The following is a 21,952-nucleotide window of genomic DNA, read 5'->3' as shown; positions in this document are numbered from 1 at the left end:
ATCTGCTGCAGCTTGTCAGGCCAAATGTGAATCGGATCGCCTTAGGACGAAAACACGGATCAACATCGGCAGAGCATTTTATTTATGGATAGACCTCTGCTATTTCTTTTGCTCATCGAATTAACGTTGAACCAACGTCAGACGCGGCATTCTTCAAAGCTAAATGAAAATCGAAAATTGGTTTGCTTTCATAACGTTGAAACAACGCGTTGATTTCAAGTTGATTTTCCGTTAGTTTTGAAAGAATGACGCGTCTGACGTTGGTTCAACGTTAATTCGATGAGCAAAACAATGTCAGATCAACGTTGTTTCGATGTCATGTTTCCACGTTGATTCAATGTCAGTTTGCTATCTGGGTACTATATTGTTTATAATACACATTTCCAGACACATTCAGCCCAGTAATGTTACTCACTACGATCTTACTGTTTCACTGAAATTGTTCAGTCTAGTTCACTAACCGTTTTCGTTATCATGTTATACATTCACCTATGTTGACATTGCTGATTGTGAAAGATACACGAGTAGTTAGTGAAATGCCTTATGCTAGATAGCACCACATATGAAACGTTATCATGCTATGAGCATGGAGCATTAGTTCAACATTAAGCTGATAAAAGTAGCTTATTAATGTAACGTGCAGATTATGAGTTTCTAGCATGTTGTGTGATGCTTTCTGCGGTGTGTTGAAAGTCTCAGTGTGGCCGTGTACCATGAGTGCTCGCTCTTGAGTTCGAGCCAAGCGGCAACCCGTCTCTCTCTTGAAACCAACACGCAAGTGAATTAAACTGCAATTCATCGAGTGGCCGCTTGAGGCTGGCTTCAAAAGGGAGGGGGAGGGGTGAATATTTTTACAACTTTATATTTTTAAGCCTTTAAGTTCTGCATGATTAAGGGCGTGGCCACTTGAGTGACAGGTGGATTGCTGCTGTTTTCACTGCTAGTCGTTTGTTTGCTGGCCGTTAGCGTCACCCTCAGCTGTGTGCAGAGGCGGCTGGTCTATTATGGGCGCCCCTCCTACCAAGTAAAAAATAAAATAAAAAATTTGACAAAATTTGACAAATTTTAATTTGACAAAAACATGAATTTCTTCTGTACAGGTGTACGTGTTTTACACACTAGAAGGACGGGGAGGGGGTGGGGACATTTTTGGGAGCCAGCTTATTCGTGTAGTTTTATCCTCGGGGCGCTGATAAAGAGCGCTCTCGCTATCTAACCAATGAAGCTCTGATATCCTATTAAAACGTCACTTTAAATTTGATTAAACAGATCGTAGCCTATATTTGCAGTAAGTGTAGCTAAAACGCGCCGTCACGGAACAGCTGTAGTGCCGTGGATCGTAGAGCGTGTGGTTCGGGAAAGAGCTTTGATGCAGTCAGACCCTAATTCGAATCCGCCTTTTGCCGAACATATGAGATGTAAAATGTATAAACTATCATGAAGGTCTCTAGCATTATATTTTGCCAATGAACAAAAATCGAAACCATGAATAATGTTTTTTGCCTTCATAAAACAGCACAAGACTTTAAGAATAGGCATTCTGTTTTTGCTGGGTATTTAGAGAAATGTGTGCACTTTGCTCACGCGATCTTCATGGTCATCTGGTGTTTTCTCCTAAATAAAAGCTCAAGGATTTATTTCTTGCAAGTGTAGAAATAAGGACTAAAGTATTTTAATTTTCTTATATAATAGTGTAATGTAGACTAAAATATACTTTTGAAATATTCATTTTAATTTATATAGTACATTTATAGGCTATATGGATTTTACGTCATAGGAATAATTATATAAATCATTGTTACATTATTATAATAATTGTTTGGCATCCTAAAACACCATTGGTAATGTAATGTAGACTGAGACTCTCATAATTAAAAAGATGTTTGAGCCCTCTTTATTGTCCTGGTACAAATCAATGCTTTATCTTTGTTTAACGAGCAGTTCATGGGTTGAAGCTCTTAATTTCAAACATCACAAGACTGATGCATTTAATTTTCTACATGGCAGTTCAATTAACATTGTATTTTTAGACCATTGGTATTAAGTGGCAAGGAGCAAAGGCCTAAAATGCACCAGAATGCAGGAAAACACATCTTCTAAATTCAAAATTTAATGGGGGAGAACCCCCAGACAACCCACAGCCCCACCTACAATATTTTTCACCAGCCGCCACTGGCTGTGTGTATGCTTTTTCCGGGATTATTTCATACAATTTAATACATGTATTATACCTTGGCCTGTGCACGCTGTTGGATTCCGTTGTTGTCGAGTGTGGAGAGAACGACCAGCGCTGTATTTCCAGTTGTTTCCCTCACATGCACTAATGGATGTCTGATGATTTCAGTGCTTTCTCTCCATCCATGCACACACCCTTGAATGAGCATGAATTTCTAGTTCATTTGAATTGAACTTCTGAGGTAATATCTTTGGTTTGACCCATCTGAGAAACTGAGAGGCGGCCAAAATCAGATTGTAAAATGGACTGAATTAAAGCTCTTTATGAACTTGACGTGAGATGCCGACTGACATGTATTTGCTTGAATCACTGTCACTTGCACAACTTAGAGCAATATTGTAAGTAACTAATAGATTTTTAACTAGCAGAATAATAATGCATCATGATACACATAGTTGACTGCTTGTATGTTGTGAGAAATGTGTGTGATCTGTGTTATGTACAGTACTTGTATACATGCTCTTAACTAATTGCCCCTTGTGAGATTAATAAAGTTGATAAAAAAGTAAAGGAAATAATCACACTTTTAGTTGCGTCTTAACTATTATAATATTTCGAAGGGCAAAAACATGAACTTTAACGATTGGCTTTACTTTTTCAATCAGCTGTCACTTCAGCTTGAGGGCAGTAGCATAGCATTAGTACCTCAGCTCCACCCATGTCCCGCCTCTTTGCCCATTTTAATTGATCCGGTAGTGATGAGAGGTGACGCACTGCCAAAATGGCGACGGCTGGCCCGGCCCACTTTAGGCTTCAAAAACGCTCTTCAGAAACCTACGGGTGACGTCACGGATACTACGTCCATATTTTTTTAGTCTATGGTTCAAGCGCTCTTGTAAAAATTGGTTGCAATCTGAAACATCACCAATAGAGGCCGCTAAAAAATACATATAGCACCTTTAACTTTACATCAGATATGTGGGTATGAGCATCGAACTGCTGTGTGTAAGTAACTAACTATATTTAGCTTTAACTTGATGCACAAAGTTACTTCAAAATATGTATGTAATTACAATTCAAACAGTGTGTCAAACAGCATCAAAACTGTATAAGTCCTCTGCTGTCACACTGATGCTTAAGTATGTCTGATTTGTTAAACCTGCTCAATCAGGGTGGATGAATGAATGAATTAATCACCTGACTGCTCCATAAATCTAAAAACTCTTCCATAAAAATGTTGCTCACAAGATTTTAAAAGTTTTGGCTATTGATTGAAAGCCTCTTGTTCTGTTGTGGGAGAAACCATGATGCAACACCTCACAGAACAGTGTGTTCCTGTGGACTCAAAACAATGAGACTCTCGCACTCACATTTATTTTTTATGTCTTTGCTGCAACTGCTGTGATCTCTTAGTTTGTTCTTTATTAGGGACATTTGTCTGACATTTCTTACATATTGTTTTTTGTGTCTACTATTTCTTTATTTTTTAGTATGTTAAAAAACATTTAAAATGTTGACATTGTATTTTGTTGAATTTGTATGTTTTTCTTATGAACTATTAGATTAATGTTAGGTACACTAACTAAAATGAAATATTTTGAAATTCCACCAATGGCACAAGTTTACAACCTCACAAATTTCCCTGATGTTTTTCTTTTGGTTGTCACTTCCTCATTTGCCTCACTCACTTGTTCTTTTCTTTGACTCTGTTGCCCTCTGCTGGCCACATGATGTAACTTGCGTACAATTGTGTGTTCAGTGAGTGTTTACTGTTTTTGTGTCCACAGTAAATTAATTACAAGATGAGTTCAGACGAGCAAATGGCACCACTGTCTCCCAAGACATCACCCGCCACACCAAGCATGACACCATTTACACAACGGAAAGAGAGTAATTCCTCGTCAGAAGACAACAAACAGGCAAGACAAACGGCTTCAGATCTCTATTGAGAGACTTTAATTGATGTTTGCTAAAACATCTAGTGTGCAAATTATACATATGATGTGTTTTGCAGCATCTGGTATTGGGGCTATTTTAAGTTTGTTCTTTCCCCCACAGCTTTTTAAAATGTACACCTCTTTCTTTCTATCTCATTTTCTTATTCTTTAGGAGAGCTGGGAGGTGGTTGAAGATTTGCGGGGATTAACAGAAAATATTCAGGAGCCTGAGAAGCAGGAAGGTTTGCTGTTGAAAAAGAGGAAGTGGCCAATGAAAGGCTGGCATAAGGTGATCAAATGATTTTGTAATGATGCTTAAATGTATGCATCTTTCATCTAAGGGTGCTAATTATTATTATTTTCGCAGAGATATTTCCTGCTCGAAAGGGGGATTCTTACATATGCCAAGACTGGGACTGATGTGAGTGTAAAAACAGTCTCATCCACATACTTCACACACATTCCTCAAGGCTCATATGGAGTAAGATAACCTGTCAGAGATGCTCTTTCATCCCTCACTGTGTGATTGATTCCTCAGCTAAAGAAGGGAAGGTTACGAGGTCGCATTGATGTTGGTCTCTCTGTCATGGCCATGAAGAAGAAGTCAATGTGCATCGACTTGGACACAGAGGACAGTATCTATCACCTCAAGGTATTGGCATAGACACAAAGACACACGTACATTTGATGGGTAAAGAATTATTTAATCTCGTTTTGTCAATGCCCATGCATCAGCTGTATTTGCTTTAACATTCACAGGCAAAGACTCGAGATCTGTTTGAAAAGTGGGTGACGCAACTACGTCTTCATCGAATGTTCCGTCAGAACGAGATAGCTATGGAGCCTCCCGAGCGACACCTGCAATCTGACTCCGTCTCCAACAGACGAGTATTTAGCCTTCTTATAAAATAATCATTCACAGTGTGGTGTAAAAGTCAGCCTTCAGACCCGTCAACAGGCTAAGAAACCGTAAAATGTTAGAAAAGTCACAGTAATAATGAGATCCGCTTATGAAATTTAGTTTGAAACTCACAATTGATTACTTATGTTGTGAAAGAGGTAATGGCTGATAATTCTACTGTTCTGACTTTTTTTAAATCGCATTAATAGTTTTCCATCTAGAATTTTAGATGATTTGTTAAATCAGGAATCAAAACATCTCGATGTATCTGAATTTGATTTCAACATCAGTCTAATAATCTACTAATGTAAAAAAAAACTTTTCTAGTGGTTTCACACTTGATTCTTCACCTTAAAATCCAGTTAGATTGAAACATGCAAGGTGTACATGTAAACATGAATGGCGACTGCAGAAAGCAAAAGCTGAATCCCGGACATCGACGGCCGGACATGTCCGGGAAAAAGAGCATGGTAACCTCTACTACTCCGCTTTCTCCACAGAACCAGAGCCTGCTAGCTTAGATTCCAAAAAAGATGGCTGACATAATGTGTACATTCTGTGAGTGAGATCCCACCCTCTATGGGCATGTTGAGAACATGCGGAACAGACCCTACTACTGACTGTAGTCTTTAGCCTCTGGCCAAAAAAATCCTCTGATGATGCAAAATGACGATTTTTGCATCATCAGAGGATTTTTTTTCCAGAGAAAATATACATAAATCTCTCCTCTCAGGGAGACATGAGGGTAAATACTCCAGGTTTTCCACTAATACAAAGCTTAATGATAAATCTTGAAGAATCCCTTTAATAGAAGTCACAGACTGATTAAAAAAAAATAATAAACAACTTTCATCAACAGATGGGTTGAGAGCGACTCTTGAGGTGATTGTACTATGGTGTGAGCTGCTACTTACATTGAGCAAGACGGACCTTTCAGGGTAGGAGAATATGAAGTTCTATAACTTACTGCCAGATTCTGGAAGATAAATTCTTCAAACAGTGGTACAAGAGGAAATGGAGCAGGTCCTTCAAGAGTCACTCATAACCTGCCTGTCTATAAAGCCTTTAAAAAAATATATCTGTTTTCACGTGTTCCACAACACTTCGGCTTGTGATCTTTATTAAGTTAGGGTCAAGTTTCATGATTCTTTACCTTAGCAAAGTCACTGAGAACCTTGTACTTTTGGAGACTCCAGGTAGGTTTTAATTCTAGAAAAGTATGGCACTGGAGACTAAAGGGTTCCAAATATATATATATATATATATATATATATATATATATATATATACACAGTATATACAGTATATATATATATATGAAGATTTCAGATGCAAAAGCCTCCAAATGCCATTTGAAATTTTCTTCTTTAATGATGATTTTTATCAAACTTGTATATTTAAGTTCAGTAATTTCACTTAAATGGCAATGATAATTACCTATTAATTGTTATTTAAGTGAAATTACTGAACTTAAATATACAAGTTTGATAAAAATCATCATTAAAGAAGAAAATTTCAAATGGCATTTAGAGGCTTTTGCATCTGAACTCTTCACATATATATATATATATATATATATATACTGTATATGTATGTATATATATACTGTATATGTATGTATATATATGTATATGTATATATATATATATATATATATAGAAGAGTTCAGATGCAAAAACTTCTAAATGCCATTTGAAATTTTCTTCTTTAATGATGATTTTTATCAAACTTGTATATTTAAGTTCAGTCATTAAAGAAGAAAATTTCAAATGGCATTTAGAGGCTTTTGCATCTGAACTCTTCATATACAGATATATATATATATATATATATATCCCAAATTTTTGAAGCCTTCCCTATAATTTTCAAGTATGCACCAATGTGACATTTTGTCTTTTTTTTTTTTCTTTTGTTCACAGCGTTCATTTCATTCCAAGCAGCCTTTAGCCCTTTTGAAGAACAGCTGGCTCCAAAACTCACAAGACATGGAGAAGTGCTGCAAAGGTAGCTGTAAAAACCGGAACTGACGCATCATTCTGAAGTATTAATCATGGCCAAAATACCATCTCTCTCTTTTTTTTTTTTTTTTTTTTAAAAAAAAAGCAGGATGGCTTTTAATGACCATCACTAAGAAAATAAAATGCTAAAAGGTTATCTTTTTGTTAGATCTGTCGGAGTGTGATACTTCGTTGCTGGAATTAAATCTTCTTCTGAAAAATATGGAAGTTCTTCACCGAGCGTTCTCGGCTCCTGCCATTAACTTTCTGCAGGTAGTGCCTTTTGCATTATTGTATGTAATGATTAATGGATCATCAATATGTGTTTAAGTGTGATGATAAATTAATTTGGGGACATCCAAATACCTCCTAAGCTTTTTATAGATGTACACTACTGTTTGAAAGTTTGGGGTCAGCACGATTTGTTGATGTTTTTGCAGTTTCCAATGCTCATTGTATGTCATTATTGAGACAAAACATTAAATGTCTGTGTGTGACTCCAGACTGAAGGCTCCAAAAAAGAGAAACGAGGACACAAAAAATGGAGATCAAAGAATTATAGCAAGGAAAATAAAAGTGCATTACAGGTAAGATTTAAATTATACACATACTGTACTAGACACTGCTTCACATATTTTATGTCATTCACTATCTGTTATTTTCTAGCAGAATCCTGACACTTCATCTTCCCGTCTGCACGTATCTCATCCAAACTTGGTATATTCAGAGCCCGTTTCACCAGACTCATGCCTGGATAGTCCAGACTCGCCCACGGAAGCCTCTCGGATGCAGGAGGAGTTCTTTCGACTCGCTGCCACTAGTGAGTATGAATGTTCACATGTGTTTTTGCTGGAATTATGATATATATAATCACTAATATCATATTAGTAATTAAACTCATAGTTTCTGATATTACAATAACTTTATGATGAAATGACACATATTTTTCCCCTTTCTTTCTTCTACTAGTCAATTCCACTCTTAGGTCAGCGTATACTTCCCTTTGCTCAGAAAGAGACAGAGTCAGGAACACATTAGATCGTATCAGTGAGAAGGTAAGGAAGCAGCACATTTACGTTATCTGTTTTTAAGTGTTTATGTTTTCTGTTATTATTGGCCAAAATCAAGCCAATTTTATCTTCTTATCCAATCAGGATGTCCTTGATGGGTCACGCCCTCTGCTGCAGCAAGTGTCCAGTGAGAGTCGAGGGTCAATCCCAGAGTCCTTATCAGAGTTCTTTGACGCTAAAGAGTATCTGCTGTCTGGCAGTTCGTCTGAGAATGAGGTCAGAAAGGTCATGTGGTCAAATGGCAGATATGCATGAATCATCTGTCAGTGATTGAAAATGTTATGAAATTTAAAACATTTTTGCAAAAATAAACTAAAATGTAAGGCACTGTGAAATGAATTGCGGAGTATGTATTGAGATTGTGAGATTTTTATTTTAGTGTAATTTCTCGATAATATTGTATATTATTGTTTAAACGATATGAAAGCTGACATTGTCACTCACTTTGCAAAAACATAGCTCGAGAGTTCATGCTTTCACTGTATGATATAGTTAGAATACCCCCAAAATTCAAGATATATGGGCATTTTTACCCCCATGAGTTTTGTTTCATATTTATAACATTTTAGAATGCTCTAAATTACAGTTTTTCCAATTCATTTCTATGGGTGCCCATTTTTAACCCAAATACAAGATTAAGGAGTTGTTTTTTTCACCCACTTAACATTTGTAGAATTGAGTAAAAAAAATAGTGTGTGTTCAGGAGGCAAACTTAGGAAAAGTAGCCAAGTCTTGTACCGCTCAGATCAAGGAAAGTATTTTTTAAAAATAAATAAACTATTTTGCCCACATTTGTCCAGAATACGTTTTAGGGTTAATAAAAACACAGCAGAACTGTTGTGCTTCTCTAAGGGTGGGAGGGAGTGGAACACTCCTAGCTGGAAAAACAGTCCTGTGCAGGGATCTACCTTATAGCATTATTTATGCAATTGTAAATGCATTCAAAAACACATTCAGCAAAATATTGTCTAATTATTGTTAACAAAATCCATGAAAATTTCAAGACAATTTTTTTTAACAATATTGCACACCCTGAGTGTATCATTACTATTACGTTACTGATACTATTCATTGTTATTCATTTTCAGGTATTAAAAAGGTTTTAAGAAGCCTTAAGATTGACTTTAAAAATGTACAGGAAAACTGAAATGTTATCACATTAATTCCTTTATGATCATTATTATTTTTTTGTGTGTTCAGTTGTCTGATGATGATTCGTACGTCAGTGATGTGAGTGACAGCACATCAGTAGAGTATTGCAGGAATGAGAACGGCTGCATGAGGGAGAATTTTGGTGAGGCACTGTTAAACCCGCACATTCAAGTTCACTTTTATGAAGCTTAACCTTTCTTTGCAGTCATAGTCAGTGTGTTTGTGTCTTCAGGTAATGGCAATGAGAGTGCAGTGATGAGACGAGGCCGTTTGCCAAGTCCACGCGTGAACGAGAGCGTGAATCTGTGGAGTATTCTGCGCAGTAACATCGGTAAAGACCTGTCGAAAGTGGCCATGCCCGTCCAACTCAATGAGCCCATGAACACTCTGCAGAGACTGTGTGAGGAAGTTGAGTACTGCCACCTGCTGGACACCGCTGCAAACACACGCAACCCACACATGCGCATGGTGAGATCAATCAAATAATACTCATTTACTCACTCTCATGTCCTTCTAAACTGGTATGACTTTCTTTCTTCTATGGAACATGAAAGGAGACTTTTAAGCTTCAGAAGGGCTGCATGATTAATTGTATTTTAACCGTGATCTCTCTATTTCTGTTTCTCTTGATTATTTAAAGGGATAGTTCACCCAAAAATGAAAATTGTCCTAGGTGTATATGACATTCTTCTTTCAGACAAATGCAATCAAAGTTATATTACAAAATTTCCTGACTCTTCCAAGCTTTAGAATGGCATCGTTTCTGTTTGAAGTCCATAAAAGTGCGTCTATCCATCATAAAAGTGCTCCACACGGCTCCGGGGGTTAATAAAGGACTTCTGAAGCGATGCGTTTGTGTATGACCAACAGAATAATTTTTGCTGGAAAATGTCATCTAAACTAGTAAGAAACATCCAGTTTTGGTTCATGTAATGTCCTTCCGATATATCCTTGTTTTTGCATGGGTCCGGTTGCAGTCTTTTTTTCTGTAGCCACTCCGAAGTCCAAACGAAGTCTTTTGCATTTTACCTTTTTTTTATTTTATTGTATTTTATTTTGTCTTGTACTTTACCTGTATTTTGTACCTGCTTTTAATTGTTGTGCCTGTAAAGCACTTTGAACTGCATTCATTTGTTTGGAAAAGTGCTATATAAATAAAATTAGCTTGCTTGTTAGGTGAAAAGCTTGCTTAGGTGAAAGTGCAATAATTCTAATGAAATGGAAAAAGACATTTCTCAAATGAAAGCAATAGTGATTCACAATTGCAATTATAATTTTTGAGCAAAATATTTGCCATTGTTAGTTTAAGCGTTATTGTGCTGCCCTATGTTTTACCATATATTCTATTCTTGTTTGTCTTTTTCTAAAGGTATATATAGCAGCATTTGCTGTGTCAGCCTATGCATGTTCGTTCACTAGAGCTGGAGGAAAACCCTTTAATCCTATACTGGGAGAGACATACGAGTGTCTTCGGCCAGATAAGGGCTTCCGCTTCATTGCTGAACAGGTAACCATGCACATTTCTGTTATTTCAACTAAATCACAAAGGTGTACACCAGGGCTGACGCAATAACCGCAATATTGTAATACCGCGATACTGACATGCCAAATGCAAGGTATGCTAGCAACCGTTTCATGTTTGTTTCCTTTATTCACAAGGCTATTCCCATCTTGTTTTACACTTCATGCATTCATATTGAGTGTTAAAGGGATAGTTCACTTTGAAATTAATTTTTGATATGTTTTAGCTTACCTCAAGGACATCTAAGATGTAGGTGTCTTTGTTTCCACAGCATTTTCAATTCTGACATTTTTCGGTCAACCCGTTGTTGTCTGTCAGTCATATAATGGAGGTTTAGGGGGTCCATGTCAAAGAGCATGAAGTCAAAATTAAACATGATTTAATGACTCGTAAATGTAAGTACACATTGATGGCCTAAGACACGAAACGAGCGGTTTGTGTGAGAAAACAAACAGTATTTATATCGTTTTTACCTCTTGTTAACAGCCATGTCCAACTGATTTTAATCAGATATCCAACTGATCTGAATCAGATGTCCAACTGAACCGAACTGAACCGTGTCCAACTGGAAGTGATCGCTTACATGTGTACGTCACTCGTTGTTTACACAGAGATTTCGGAAGTTTTACCTTTCACTGTGAACATATTTAAACATACTTGGATATTTATTATACGGGAAATCGCAATGGAAGACGATTTCGATATCTAAATATGTTTAGTGGACACGGTTCAGTTCGACATCTGATTCATATCAGTTGGACATGGCTGTTAACAAGAGGTAAAAACGATATAAATACTGTTTATTTTCTCACACAAACTGCTCGTTTCGTGTCTTAGGCCATCAATGTGTACTTACATTTACAAATCATTGAATCATGTTTAATTTTGACTTCTCTGTGCATGCTCTTTGACGTGGACCCCCATACCTGCATTATATGACTGATAGACAACAACGGTTTGACCGAAAAATGTCAAAATTGAAAATACTGTGGAAACAAAGACACCTACATCTTGGATACCCTTGAGGTAAGCTAAAACATATCAAAAATTAATTTCAACGTGAACTATCCCTTTAATTAAGTTAATAATGAGCAAAAGTGAAGAATGTAATTTTTCTTAAGACTGTACACCATTGTGATTTGTAAAGAAGATCTGTAGAGCATTGCTGGTTGGTTGAGCTTTGTCTGTCAAAGACAATGTAACCTGCATTGACTGCCAGCCAGTCTAGAATGTGTAGAGGCAAGCAGGGCTAATGCTGGATACTATTGGGAAATATCAGCAGTCTTATAGGAAGCCTCTCGTCCAGTCAGATTCGAGGATCGGAACTAACTGTTACACATATAACAATAGCCCAAACAACTTATTGGGTCTCATTCATGAAACATTCGTAAATATACGAATAAATATGCGAGCGATTTGCGCGTAAAGAGACCTTCACGAAAACTCTTCTCCTGATTCACAAATACTTCATAAACGTCAGATGTAGGGCTGGGTAATAAATATCGATTTCTCGATATTAATCGATTCTCATTTTTACAAACCGATATCGATTCTTAAATCTCAAGAATCGATTAGTCATCCTGTTTCATTTGAATGAATGAGACATTGTATCGCGGCTGCGCGCATCCAAAAAATCGCAATAATCTTTGTCCTTTGTTACTATTGATATGAAACAAAGTCTCAATTTTCAAATTACGTCCATTTTCTTTAGAAATTCAAAAACATAAATAGCGTTTTGGCGCTGTGGCGTGAGATCGCTCTGGAGAAGCAGCAGCGCTGATCTCTCTTCCGGCTTAATAATACCAGTCACAGCGCCAAATAAACATGAATGAGCATCTGAAAGTGTGTTAAAGATAGAGTACAACTTATCCAAATCCGTATCATGTCACATTGATTCGCTCAAACTGCGTTTCATCCGTGGAAAGACGTCAGTTAAACAGCTTGTAATCAGTGTCATCGTCATATTTACCTCAGAAAAGCCACATAAACTCGTTAGTCCACACTCGTTAGTGTTCTTCAATATTTAATGCATATTTGAATAAATCTGGCAAGTTTTTATGACAGCCACCATTTAAATGTTTATATTTCATATAATCTTCTTATTATAAAAATAAATAAAAGTATAATTTAAGTGTTTGTATAGCTATAAAACAGTTAATTATTACCTTCATATTAGGCTAATGAAGCCTATAGGCTACAACTAGACTATATATATAGACCATAGTTTACAGCATTTAAGAGATTTGATTCCCTTGAGAAAATTTGCCATTTATTGTAACTGATATCCAAAATAATCGATATATAATCGAATCGAATCGTAATCGAAATCGAATCGAATTGCAAGCTTGTGAATCGAAATTGAATCGAATTGTGAAATTTGTCTCAATACCCAGCCCTAGTCAGATGTGATAGTGAAATGTGTGTGTGTGTGTGTGTATGTGTGTGTGTTAGTGAATTCCAACCAGTCGTAAATGGGATGCGCCTGCACGTTTCAATTCCACCCATTATATCCGACTGACATCTATATAGGCATATAATAACATGAATGCGAATGAAAAAGAAAGATTTCTTGGATGCAGAAATTGAAATTTTATTATCAGAAGTTCATTCAAAATGCCAATTTTATTTTCAAGCGTAGCTACATAGTAGCCTATCAGATCCTAAAAAAAGGAAGCTTGGCAGCATATTACAGATGCAGTTAATGGAGTTTCTTCTGTTAATCGAACAGTCCCAGAAGTGAGAAGAAAATGGTTCGACATTAAGCTTGACAGCAAAAAACGAGTTAGTTCACTTCAGAAAAATCGTATTCAAACTGGAGAAGGACCGCCATCGATCACCAGATCTGCTATTACTGGCTCTCATAATAGAAGTAAAAAGAAAAACCGTATGTAATTACTATATAAAATATGAATATTTTTTCAAAATGCTGTTTAAATATGTACCCGATTAAGGTGAATTAAAATGCAGCCTTATTAATGAGCAAAACGTTCGGATGTTAAGCATACCATTTACGCGTGGCTGGGAGCAGGTGTAGATTTCTTGCGTACCAACTAACATTTGGAAAATACGAACATTTTAATGAATCGGAAAATTTACGCCAGAACCACTTTACACACGATTTACACAAAAATTCGTTCTGCTCGTGTTTCATGAATCATATTGTGATATTATTGAGCCACTCAAAATCACAGCAAGGTAATTTCTTGCACCGCGACAGCCCTAGTGTTCACGCTCACATGCTCTTTAACACTGTGTCCCTAAGGTCAGTCACCATCCACCTGTGTCCGCTTGTCACTGTGAGTCCAAAAGCTACACATTTTGGCAAGGTAAGTGAAGCACAGTTGGCTAGTGTCACGCATTTTAGGAGTTTTGCAGGATTTGATGCCCTTCTCTGTATATGTCCATTAGATATCCGTTGGAAGAATAAGTTTTGGGGAAAATCAATGGAGATTGTTCCCATGGGAGTCACTCACTTAGAGTTGCCAGGGTGATTTTTCTTTTTATCATGAATTATTCTGCTTATCATTCACTTCCATTATTCCAGCACGCATTCTCCTCCATGTCTCAGCATCTCTGTCTTTCTTTCACTCACTCGCTCATTCTCAGTTTTGGGGATCGATATGAGTGGAGTAAGGTCACTTCATGCATTCATAACATTCTAAGTGGTCAGCGCTGGATCGAACACTATGGGGAAATGTCAATCAAGCACTCAAACATGATGGGAGATGTCAGTCATTGCAAAGTCACTTTCCTTAAGGTGGGACCTTCAAGACATGCAAAATACTTTCATACCACATATGTGTGTATCCCTGTTTGTCTTGCCCACATCTTCATCCTCAACCAAATATTCATTTCATAAATGATTTATTACCAGTTCTTTTATTATGATTTGTTTTATGCATGCTTTATATTCAGTCGAGATCTGGAGGTCTGAATGCTAATGAGGTAGAGGGTGTGGTCACTGATTCAGAGGGGCGTGTCATTCACTCTCTGTTTGGCAAATGGAACGAGGCCTTGTACCTTGGAAAACCGCCCTCGGCAACCTGCATCTGGAGAGCAAGTGAGTTCCGGACCAGTCCAGAGCAGTCCATTTAACTATTTAAATGTTTCAAATATCTAAATTATAATCATTTGGACCATCTTCAATGCATTTGTGGATAATGATCTCAGGAGGGTGCTTACACAACACTGCACTGTTTTTGTCTTTTTTGTATGTTTGTGTATGGGTGCATATAGATCCTATACCTGAGGACCACGAGCAGTACTATGGATTCACCCAATTTGCAATTGAGCTGAATGAATTGGAGGAGAGTTTAATGCCACTCTTGCCCCTGACGGACACTCGTTTTAGACCCGACCAAAGGTACAGACATAATTCGAAACCAGTGCTTTTGCCGGTGCTTTTGCCCGGGACTTCAGCCCCAAATGTAATGACTGTCACTGAGCAAATATGAAACTAGACAACAGCCTATGTAATGCCCAAAATCATAGGCTGCTTTATTTCATTGCGCTTTGGCTTTGCATATACTGCATACAGCCTGTAAAAATAGATCTTAAAAATAATCTAGCCTATAGAATAAATGTCGATAGCCTATGGGCTGCTCCGTTTCTTCCTCTCTGTTGAATATGCAGCAGCAGGTAGGGGAGGAGCTAGCACAGTCAACCGCAAGAGTGCGAGGTAACAACTGAGACAGTCAGCGAGCAGGAAAGAAAAAAAATTGAGAAACTTAGGGGATTTTTCGGAAAGAAGTCAGTGGGTAAGAATTGAGGGTTTTTTTTTTTTATCCTTAAAGGGTTAGTTCACCCAAAAATGAAAATTAAGTCATTAATTACTCACAAATAAACACAACACAAATAAAGATATTTTTGATTAAATCTGAGAGCTGGATCACTACTACATAGACTGCCTACTGGACTGGCTCTTGACGGCCCATAAAGTCATTAAAGAAAATGTTTAAATATTCCATGTGCCTACAGCGGCTCAATTATAAGTTTAACAAGTGACAAGACTACTTTTTGTGCGAAAAAAAAAACATAAATAACGACTTTATTCGACTATTCCATTACTTCCTTATGGGCGCATGCGCGAGAACTGAGATGACGACATTCTTCTTCTTCGACTACTTCTTGTTACCGGCTGCTCACCGCTTAGGAGTATTACCGCCACCTATCGTATAAGATGATGATCCATATATAAGGCGCTCCGGATTATAAGGCACACTGTCTATTTTTGAGAAGATTAAAGGCTTTTAAGTGCACCTTATAGTGCGGAAAATACGCAAATTGAAAAGCGTATGTACAGGGCAGATCTTCCTCTGCTTGTAAACAGAAATTTTTGCGCTTCCAGCTATATCAGCACATCATCTTATACGATAGGTGGCGGTAATACTCCTAAGCGGTGAGCAGCCGGTAACAAGAAGTAGTTGAAGAAGAAGAATGTCGTCATCTCAGTTCTCGCGCATGCGCCCATAAGGAAGTAATGGAATAGTCGAATGAAGTCGTTATTTATGTTTTTTTCACACAAAACGTAGTCTCGTCACTTGATAAACTTATAATTGAGCCGCTGTAGGCACATGGAATATTTAAACCTTTTCTTTAATGACTTTATGGGCCGTCAAGAGCCAGTCCCTTAGGCAGTCTATGTAGGACTGATCCAGCTCTCAGATTTAATCAAAAATATCTTCATTTGTGTTCCGAAGATGAACGAAGGTCTTACGGGGTTGGTACAGGATGGGGGTGAGTAAAGGGTTAGTTCACCCAAAAATGAAAATTAAGTCTTTATTTAAAGTTTGAAGACAGATCATCATCTGGCTGGCTTTCACTGTGGGCCTATTTGTTTAACAAGCTAGTTATTACCATAGCATAGGTTAACGTTATATGTGAGCACTTGTCTTGTACTGGCATTTTCTAGTACAGTACATCTTCTCTGTATGAAAACACAGGAGAAGAAGCCGAAACTAGTGATAGAAAATTGCTCACTCACTCAAATATACAATATCGTGATCATCATCAAACATTAAACGGTGTGTAAATCAAAAACCCGTTTAATATCATCAAAGGTGGACCACCTGTCCCTCATTTTGTGAAGCTGTGAAGAATATGAAGCTTTGTTGTCCCGCGTTACGCAAGTCATAAACAGTGTGCCGTATTTTAATTTTGTCTGCATCATTTTATTTAATCGTCATTTAAATTACAATTCTAATGTTGCCTTTCTTTATGAAGCTTACCAACATTTCAAGTGTTGATAAAAAAAGAATGCATAAAGCTAATTAAAATTAAAGCTAAAGGTATTTTTTAATACAAAATAGTATCTACATTTGAACATAATAGTATACTGCAAATGCAAAAATAATACATAAAAAGCTATAACGAGTATAAGTTTGTTCACTTAAAGGGTTAGTTCACCCAAAAATGAAAATTCTGTCAGTATTTACTCACCCTCATGTTGTTCCAAACCTCTATGTGTTTATTTGTTCTGCTGAACACAAAGATATTTGGAAGAATGTTTTAATCAAACAGATTTCATTCCCCATTGACTACCATAGTATGTATTTTTTCTACTATGGTAGTCAATGGGGAATGAAATCTGTTTGATTAAAACATTCTTCCAAATATCTTCCTTTGTGTTCAGCAGAACAAATAAACACATAGAGGTTTGGAACAACATGAGGGTGAGTAAATACTGACAGAATTTTCATTTTTGGGTGAACTAACCCTTTAAGTGAACAAACTTGTACTCGTTATAGCTTTTTATGTATTATTTTTGCATTTGCAGTATACTATTATGTTCAAATGTAGATACTATTTTGTATTAAAAAATACCTTTAGCTTTAATTTTAATTAGCTTTATGCATTCTTTTTTTATCAACACTTGAAATGTTGGTAAGTTTCATAAAGAAAGGCAACATTAGAATTGTAATTTAAATGACGACGGATGTCCTTCAATGCTGGAAACGCCCCTGTTAGAAACATGAGTCAAAATCTGATAAGAGGTGATAATGGAACAACAAGTCATTATCCACTATTATTTACAGTACAACAGGATGCATTTTCATGTGTTTAAATAAAATAATTTAGTTGTAAGAGACAATAAAAACAACTTTGCATCAAAACCACTGTTTTCCTGGTAAAAAATTAACTTGATCTGCAAAAGTGAACAAATTTTGCCACAATAGAAAGGAAAATTTCAGTCTTTCATGTCAGTCTCTGAGTAGGGGTTTGACGATACACTTGTACAAGATTTTGGGTTCACAAGACAATATTTTAACTAGTGCTGCTGACTGAGCAACAATTAATCGCGATTAATCGGATGCAAAATAAAGGTTTGTGTTTATATAAAATATGTGTGTGTTTTGTTTATAATTATTTTGTGTAGATAAATTAAATATACATGTATTTAAGAAATATTTGCATGTACTGTATGTGTGTGTGTGTGTGTGTGTGTATATATATATATATATATATATATACATAATTTATATATAAATATTTTCTATATAAATAACTTTTTTTGTATGTGTGAGTATTTATATATACAAAATAATTATACTCAATAATTATACACAGTACGCACACATATATTATGTAAACACAAACTTTATTTTGAATGCGATTAATCACGATTAACTGTTGCCCATCACTAAATTAAAAAACATTTTTAATGAATCTTCAATGAAATGTATGACTGGAAAAGAAAAATTTCTTATTCGACTGAAAGTCACAAAATGCAAAATAATGCAAATGCATTTTGAAATGTTTTATATAAGCTAGTGCTGTCACTAACGATTATGTTTGGTAATAGAGTAATAAGTCGATTATTTTCATGATTAATCAAGTTATAAGATCGTTTTTGCATAAAATAATAGATGGTTATTATAATGATAATAATATAATGATTTATTGAACATAATAATATAATATAATATAAACAATCAACTTATGTACATTATTTATTTTAACAAATGCCTTCAGAGGGCACTAAAAGCCGCTAAAAAAAACATCCAAAACCTGCACACAGCAGAAAAAATTATTTTAATGTGTTTTTTTTATTTTTATTTTTTTTTTTAACCATTCAAACGCAAGAATACTCATATGCTGTTTTCTGTGCTGTCGCCTCTCATACTGAATAGTGCACGATAGTGTTGGTTTTGACGGATATTTTTTATGCACAAACTACACATTCTGATTCTGACATTCCTGATTTGAATATTTTCAATAATCTTTTGATTATCTAAAATCTTTTTTTAATAATCTATTGATTATTTAAAAATCCCTTTTCCTAATTTTGGCAATTGATGAACTGCCAAATGACTGATCTTGATATGAGTCCCAGTAGTCATCCAATTTGACTCTCATATGCTGATGTAATATATTATAAACTTGCCTGATGATTTTTATAAAATGTAATTTGATCACTATCTTCTCAGTTTAAAAGATTAAAACAATGATCAAAGTTTGATTTAAATGTTGTTTAATTTTCCAATAAAAGATTATACATTCTTACATGATTTGTTGCATTTAATTACCCCTTAGCAGATTTTGACTCTGTATGAATTGTGCATTTATGCCATGCATAGTGAACTCTTCCCATTACCAAAACCAGCTGTTGTCTACTTGCTCCTCTTTTTGTTAGATTACTTGAAGATGGTGATCTTGCCGGAGCAGAAGAACAGAAAGAAAGAATTGAAGTCCTTCAAAGAGAGAGGAGGAGAGTCCTGCAAGAAAATAACATGACACACTCACCCCGATTTTTCAAGTAAGTGACTGTTATGAACATAAAGATGCTGTTGTTGCATTTGGGCGCATCATGAGTTTCTCAACTCACTTTTGTTAATTCAATCAGACGTGCTGAAGACGACTCGTGGGTGAGCAATGGCACTTACTGGGACCTCAGGAAGGACCCTGGGTTCAGCAAACTAGAATTCCCTGTGCTCTGGTGACCATTCTCTTTCTGCTCTGATTGTATATAGATTGTGTGTACTGTGTTTATCTTGATGGTTTTTGTATTGGTATTTATCTTTGCTAAACAGACATTTATTCCACAATATAGATACACATCAATGCCTTACTTGTCAAACTGCCTTGTTGATGTTACATGCAAAAGCACAGACCAAAGACTGTTGTACAGTAAGTGCCTGGATATAATTAATGCATTTATAATTAATAAGGAAAGGAGAAAAAATCATCTTATTAATTAATCAAATAAAGTAAGATTTAAGATTGATTTAGAATTTTAAAGACAAACACTTAAGATCACCCTAAAATAAATAAGATTTTTTTTTTTTTTTTTTTTTTGTAAATTAAGCTTATTTTTGGACCATAATGATTTTTAAATTTTTGCATTATTGATTTGAAATTTTTTTTTTTTTTTGCTCTCATTCCCATTACTGTAATCTGAAAAATTGTAGAGTATTTATACAACATGGTAGTATTTGTTGTACTGCCTTTTATTATATTGGCACAAAATATTGTAAGAAATTAAATATAAAAAGTTCTACAGTAATGAGAATTTTGGGGTACTTAATTATCATGAAAGTAATATTCAAACAATTTTTAAAAAAAAATAAATTGTGGTCCTAAAAACAGGCTTGATGTTCTTTTGTGCAAGATATAATTTCTTATTTATATCTCTCTTTTTTTCCTTAAATAATAATTGATTTTGAGTGAAATCTAGACTGAATAGCTTAAAGAGATTTACCCCAGGGTACTATATTCAATGTTTGAAAGCCACAGTTCATCAATTACTGACTCTTAAAATCCACTCCGGCATTCTAGAAATATATATATATGTCCATAAATATTTTTGCACAGGGATTTGTCTTTCTTTAAAGGGATATTAATAGAAAACGAATGAAAAAATATATAAAATGTTTAAAATAAATTGTCTAAAACAATGATTGTGTACTGGATGGAAATTTTATGTCATGTACATGCCTGTCCTCCTTTTTCTGTGTATGTATGTAAAAGAGAGAGAGCGATATTCTGTGTGTGCTCATGTGGTATACCATGTTACACTTGAAAACTGTTGTCCTGTTTCTGTAAATTGTGGGTTTGGTGTTTTAGATGTGATAAACACAACCTTTCTTTTCTTAGTCAGTGACATACTTTCAAAAGAATTTAAACAGATCTGCGACTGTTGCTTTCAGAGGATTGGAAACAAATTGCATCAGTGTATGACTGACCACATGTTTGCTTTGCACAATAAATGTAGTGCGCATGAATCTAAGAAACTTTCCCTGTTTTTATTATACAGATGCTTTTGGAGATTCATCTATTGCTTAAAGGAGTAGTTCACTTTTTTTTTTTTTTTTTTTTTTTTTTACTTTTGCTAATAATTGACTCACCCCCATGTCATCCAAGATATCCATGTCATTCTTTCTTCAGTCAAAAAGAAATTAAGGTTTTTGATGAAAACATTCCAGGATTTTTCTCCGTATATGCACTTTACTGGTAACCAAATGGTTCAAGGTCCAAAAGACAGTTTCAGCGCAAACTGTTCAAAGGGCTTTAAACAATTCCAGACAATGAATAATGGTCTTATCAAGCGAAATGATCGCTCATTAAAAAAAAAAAAAAATTAAGTTTTATAAGCTCAAATGGTCGCCTTGCTCTGTTCTGTGATGCGCATTCGTGACTCCTGTTCAAACTCGTTTATCAAAATGAACTAATCTATTCCCAAGTCAATTTGTTCATTTCATTAGTTGAATGAACCAAGTGACACAAAAAAGATTAGTTCATTTTGATAAACGAGTTTGAACAGGAGTCACGAATGCGCATCACAGAACAGAGCAAGGCGACCATTTGAGCTTATAAAACTTAAACTTTTTTTTTTTTTTTTTTAATGAGCGATTGTTTCGCTTAATAAGACCATTATTCATCGTCTGGAATCGTTTAAAGCCCTTTGAACAGTTTGCACTGAAACTGTCTTTTGGACCTGAACCGTTTGGTTATTTCCATGGACATCTTGGATGACATGGGGGTGAGTAAATTATCAGCAAAAGTTTTTTTTTAAAGTGAACTACTTCTTTAACTCTTAGGATGTGGTGTTTTTTTCCCCACACTTCCTTTTAGCTTTTTATTGATTTTATTTATTTATTTATTTATTTATTTGTTTTTGTTTTTTTGAATGGAAATCTTTTCATAAACTCATATGCACACAATTAATGTCACATGTTCTTTCTTGACCTTAGCCATTGTA

At 35.6% G+C, this 21,952-nt stretch overlaps 1 protein-coding gene across 3 annotated transcripts in view; it reads left to right on the top strand.

The window, feature by feature from the left end:
• osbpl3a (oxysterol binding protein-like 3a) overlaps positions 1-20,966 on the top strand; it is a 42,372-nt gene extending 21,406 nt beyond the window's left edge. For 2 of the 3 annotated variants that reach the window (XM_089122645.1, XM_039678966.2), the window contains 21 exons: positions 3,964-4,095; positions 4,286-4,402; positions 4,481-4,534; positions 4,652-4,765; positions 4,873-5,001; positions 6,934-7,018; positions 7,181-7,284; positions 7,515-7,598; positions 7,678-7,831; positions 7,981-8,066; positions 8,166-8,297; positions 9,282-9,375; positions 9,466-9,701; positions 10,603-10,740; positions 14,018-14,081; positions 14,164-14,242; positions 14,362-14,512; positions 14,671-14,815; positions 14,992-15,118; positions 19,388-19,510; positions 19,598-20,966. In XM_089122645.1, the coding sequence (XP_088978771.1) occupies positions 3,979-4,095; positions 4,286-4,402; positions 4,481-4,534; positions 4,652-4,765; positions 4,873-5,001; positions 6,934-7,018; positions 7,181-7,284; positions 7,515-7,598; positions 7,678-7,831; positions 7,981-8,066; positions 8,166-8,297; positions 9,282-9,375; positions 9,466-9,701; positions 10,603-10,740; positions 14,018-14,081; positions 14,164-14,242; positions 14,362-14,512; positions 14,671-14,815; positions 14,992-15,118; positions 19,388-19,510; positions 19,598-19,694 (2,430 nt within the window). In that variant the 5' untranslated portion in view covers positions 3,964-3,978 and the 3' untranslated portion in view covers positions 19,695-20,966. The remainder of the gene's footprint in view (positions 1-3,963; positions 4,096-4,285; positions 4,403-4,480; positions 4,535-4,651; positions 4,766-4,872; positions 5,002-6,933; positions 7,019-7,180; positions 7,285-7,514; positions 7,599-7,677; positions 7,832-7,980; positions 8,067-8,165; positions 8,298-9,281; positions 9,376-9,465; positions 9,702-10,602; positions 10,741-14,017; positions 14,082-14,163; positions 14,243-14,361; positions 14,513-14,670; positions 14,816-14,991; positions 15,119-19,387; positions 19,511-19,597) is intronic. The other variant, XM_039678967.2, reaches the window with a different exon arrangement.
• The last annotated feature ends 986 nt before the right edge of the window (positions 20,967-21,952 follow it).

The sequence above is a fragment of the Pimephales promelas genome, chromosome 18, assembly GCF_988280905.1.
Source record: "Pimephales promelas chromosome 18, fPimPro1.hap1.1, whole genome shotgun sequence".
NCBI lineage: Eukaryota > Metazoa > Chordata > Actinopteri > Cypriniformes > Leuciscidae > Pimephales > Pimephales promelas.
Note: the sequence above shows the minus strand (reverse complement) of the source record. Positions and strands in the feature narration are given on the sequence as shown.